This window comes from Biomphalaria glabrata, chromosome 17 (assembly GCF_947242115.1).
Source record: "Biomphalaria glabrata chromosome 17, xgBioGlab47.1, whole genome shotgun sequence".
NCBI classification, from domain to species: Eukaryota; Metazoa; Mollusca; class Gastropoda; family Planorbidae; genus Biomphalaria; species Biomphalaria glabrata.
This window is the reverse complement of record NC_074727.1, coordinates 22,104,342-22,108,224: the sequence shown is the minus strand read 5'-3', so window position 1 is coordinate 22,108,224 and position 3,883 is coordinate 22,104,342. Positions and strand designations below refer to the sequence as shown.

At 34.2% G+C, this 3,883-nt stretch overlaps 1 protein-coding gene across 1 annotated transcript; it reads right to left on the bottom strand.

Annotated features, from left to right (window-relative positions):
* Positions 1–891: 891 nt before the first annotated feature.
* On the bottom strand, positions 892–2,955 carry LOC129923702 (uncharacterized). The gene is made up of 2 exons (XM_056016101.1): positions 2,847–2,955; positions 892–1,375 (listed from the first exon to the last, which is right to left on the bottom strand). The coding sequence occupies exon 2, from the start codon at positions 1,368–1,370 to the stop codon at positions 948–950; it is 423 nt and encodes a 140-aa protein (XP_055872076.1). The 5' UTR covers positions 1,371–1,375; positions 2,847–2,955; the 3' UTR covers positions 892–947.
* Between the last annotated feature and the right edge of the window lie 928 nt (positions 2,956–3,883).

The window sequence follows — 3,883 nt, the reverse complement described above, 5'->3', positions numbered from 1 at the left end:
TTAATAACTTTATCTTGTGCTTGTATATTTTTTTTAAACCATTTGTAGATTTTAATTCACTTTAGCTAGTTTATACATATAAAATTTTCTTTTTGTATCCGGTGTAAGGAATTTAGATGATTTGGTAAGCAATAATTTTTTAATAACATTTTTCGCACTCATCAGCACTGGTAAAAAAATCTAAAACTCTTTCGCATGCAGCCCAAAGTAATTTGTATTATTTAGTTGGCAATGGTAACCACCAATATCTCGTCCTTGACATTATTACTTCTGTTTATTTCTTTCTAAACTCATCCCACTCTAATTTGGGTTTTTATGTTTGTTTTTTTTTTCAAATTTTCAATTATATCACCAAACCATTTTTTCCTATCGTTTTGTTTTTGTTGTTTTTTTTTTGTTACTCTTCTCTCTTATTGTATCTTATCTCTCAAAGAATGTAAACAGACTCTTGGAAAAAAACAAATTGTAAAAAAAAGAGCAGATTATAAGTGTGAAAATACCAAACTTAAAAAAAAAAATATCGTTAAAACGTTTCAAACAAAAAGTTAAAAAAAATAAGTAAAGCCCAGTTGACAGGGAAGAATTTTGGATTATACAACCAAAAAAAATATTTTTTTTCAATACAAAGCTTAAATTAGGGAAAGAAGATTAAGGTTATCTCTCTTTTATTTATAAAATATTAATTAATTACTAGTAATTAACTAAGTTTGTTTTTTTTTTGTTTTTTTAAATGTTTTTTTTATTCATGTATTGTCTTTGACAATGAATAACGGTGCAAATTTTCAGCTTTCTCCGAGAATGGGAAGTGGGCGAAATAACGTGTATAAGATTTGTACCAAACAGACAAAGTTGATACACTTTGTAATAAAATAAAATATAAACAAAAATGAGTATTTTTAAGCTAAATATTTAATAGCATAAATTCACCAGCATTAAAGTTACATAATTTACACACAAGCCTTGACACCAGCGATGGTTATACAAACATCCTGCTCCTCTCTCTTGCCGCTAACTGTTGGGTTTCCGCAGACCTCAGCACCGAGAATGTGAACGCAGAGCTCTCTCTTGGCTGTGCCAGAGACGAATCCATCAATGACGTGGACGACCTTTCCAATGTTGGCAACAATCTCGGCGAGGTCGAAGTTTTGCTCTCTCTTGCCACTGATGGTTGGGTCTCCACAGATCTCAACACCCAGAATGTGGCCGCAAATGTCTTGGTCCTCTCTCTTGCCGCTGACGTGTGGGTCAGCACAGATGGAAGCAATGCCAAAAACAGGGACGCAAATCTCCCTCTCGTTCACCTGAACCCCTAGAGGTCTGAGGACGATGGCGGAGGCCGAAGCCACAAAGAGAAGTGAGAGTAGGAACATTTTACCTGTAGATATACAAATACATGTATTAATTACTAGCCGAATATGACCCGAGGCCAGGCGGGGCCGGTTTACCCGCTTTGTCTAAACGTTTCGCTTTTTAATAGAGATAAATTTAGGTAGTTTATGTTTAGGGCCCCCGGTTGTGGTAGGACATTAAAGATACAATACTGTCTCTGCCATGACCTAAGGAACATGTATGCCAAGTTTTATCAAGATTGGTCAAACGGTTTTGATTTCTATGCGGGACATACAGACATACGCCTTACTTTGTGCTTTATATATTAGATGGTAACTTTTTTAAAATAGACATTTAGCTCTTAATACTTGATGGACATTTTTTTATTAATTATTATCAATTCACTGGCGTAGAGGAAAATAGCTGTCAGAAGATGGCCTCTGAAAGTTGGAAAGCCCTCACAAAGGCTACGGGGAAGACAAACATTGGCGACTCCAAGAAAAGCCATTATAGAAGACTGGCGCAGAAGACGGAAAGAAAATATAAACAGACAGCAAACGGAAATGCATGAAAATATGCAAATCGTAACTGGGTTTGGGTGGTCATGTGAAACTCTGCACTCATCCTTAGTCTACGGAATCAAAGATATTGATTTTTTAAATGTATTTATCGATTCCTAATTTTAGCTCACGATTTCATAAAAAAAAAAAAAAAAAAAAAAAACTCAAAACCTCAAGTTAAAAAATAAATTTGAATCTTTTTTTTTAGCTGTTTAGCCAATTAGCGCCGTGCTAATAACGCAATAGTCGTAAGTTTGATCCCGATTCTGGTTACTTTTTCCTCAGTATGTTTCAATAACAAATTGATTATGACTGTTTCGTTTCGTATTGTTTTTTTTTTTTATTTTGATAGTACCTACTAAAATATGAAATTTAGTTTCCATTCTATAGACATTCAAACAAATATTAAGTTACTTTCAGGCTATGGGTTAGTAAATATAAAGCTTCTTGTTTAGATCTTGCGATTGGTGCAGAAGACATAGGAGACAAAGATTCCACGGCCAATTTTTAACTTTACCCGTTGTGATTTTAAAATTAAAAAAACAAACGCTGAAATGGACTTCTGACATCCACAAAGGTCTCGTATAATAGCAGTGATGTGAGAATGAGTGTTGAAAAAGTAATACATATTAAATCTTTACCAAAATTGAGATTAGTAAATTGAAACGCATTTCAATTATATCTTATCCTTATAATTTGGCCTCCAGTTGAAAAACAAAATAAAGTACAATTTAAAAAGAAACATGAATAGAAAAATGGATTACTAAATTTTTTGTGTTAAATATATAATTGACTTCTATAAGGCCTAATAATGTTGCAATATCTCGGAATAAATTACAATAGTATCTGATTACGCCATACTCTGGTAATATCTGAAAATCCAAGTAAGCCTAGCCGTCAATATACCTAGAAAAATGGAAGTCTAAGAATAGTTAATGGTGGCTGTATCCAACTTACCAAAGTGAGCGATGGTTCTTGAAGAGCGCAAAGTTAGCTTTATCTGGCCATTGGTCAAGACTTATATACACAAAGAAATCGTGACATTTACCTGATCAATAAATAAAGTCATATTTAAAATCGTGATAAGAAAGAAAATAAAAAAAAAGGTTTCGTCCAAGGTCTCTTTATCTAATCAACCTAGGCGATTTATTTTTATAAATATATGCCTACATTTGACCTTTTCTATGACCTAGGCCATACCTAATGCAATTTAGATTTTTACACTAAATAACATAATGTTAGAGCCAGATGGTACCAGAAGTGTCACACATTTGTGTTTCATTTGAAGACTCCCCGTCAAATGCTGGGAAAACGTTCTATCCTGTCCTTACAAAACTGTAAATTTGGCTGGAGCTTGCGATTGATCTGTGTATGAATTAGGGTTGCATCACAATCTTGCATAATTTTTGAGTATTTGAGCAGATGCAATATAAATATTAAAAGATTATCAGAGGCCAGGGCAAAGAGCCAAGGCTTAATAACAGCCCCGACAGAGAGCTTATTTCCATTACACTTTCGCAGTAGCAACATTACGAAGCCAAAAAAAAAAAGATTGTACATGTTATAAACCCTTGGCTCATTGCCTGGGCCTCTGATAATCTTAGAAAGTAAAATGTGACCGAAGGATTGTGGCATAAATGATTCACTAAATCGATGATGTGGGGGGTCGTGGTGGCTGAGTGACAAAAACAGATGACCTAAACTTCATCTGCCCTATATACCGCATGGTCTGAAATCGAACCTTTTTTTTATTTTTTCTAAATCGCTGATGTACATAGAAAATATTTCATGTGATTATTATAAAAACAGTGAATATTTAGAATTAGTCATCACCTCGAATTCATGAACACTTTGCTCTAAAGCTATTCGGCCAACTCGCCCAGTCCTTGTAGATTTGTAGAATATAATTTTTTTTCTATGATGACCACAGGGGGCTGAGGGCTATGCACTGATGTATTATGAATCCTCATGTGGCTGATGAGACCTATGTGAGC

Bases quoted from the DNA above. Each gene is read 5' to 3' on its own strand.
- LOC129923702 (XM_056016101.1), bottom strand. From the start codon at position 1,370: ATGTTCCTACTCTCACTTCTCTTTGTGGCTTCGGCCTCCGCCATCGTC.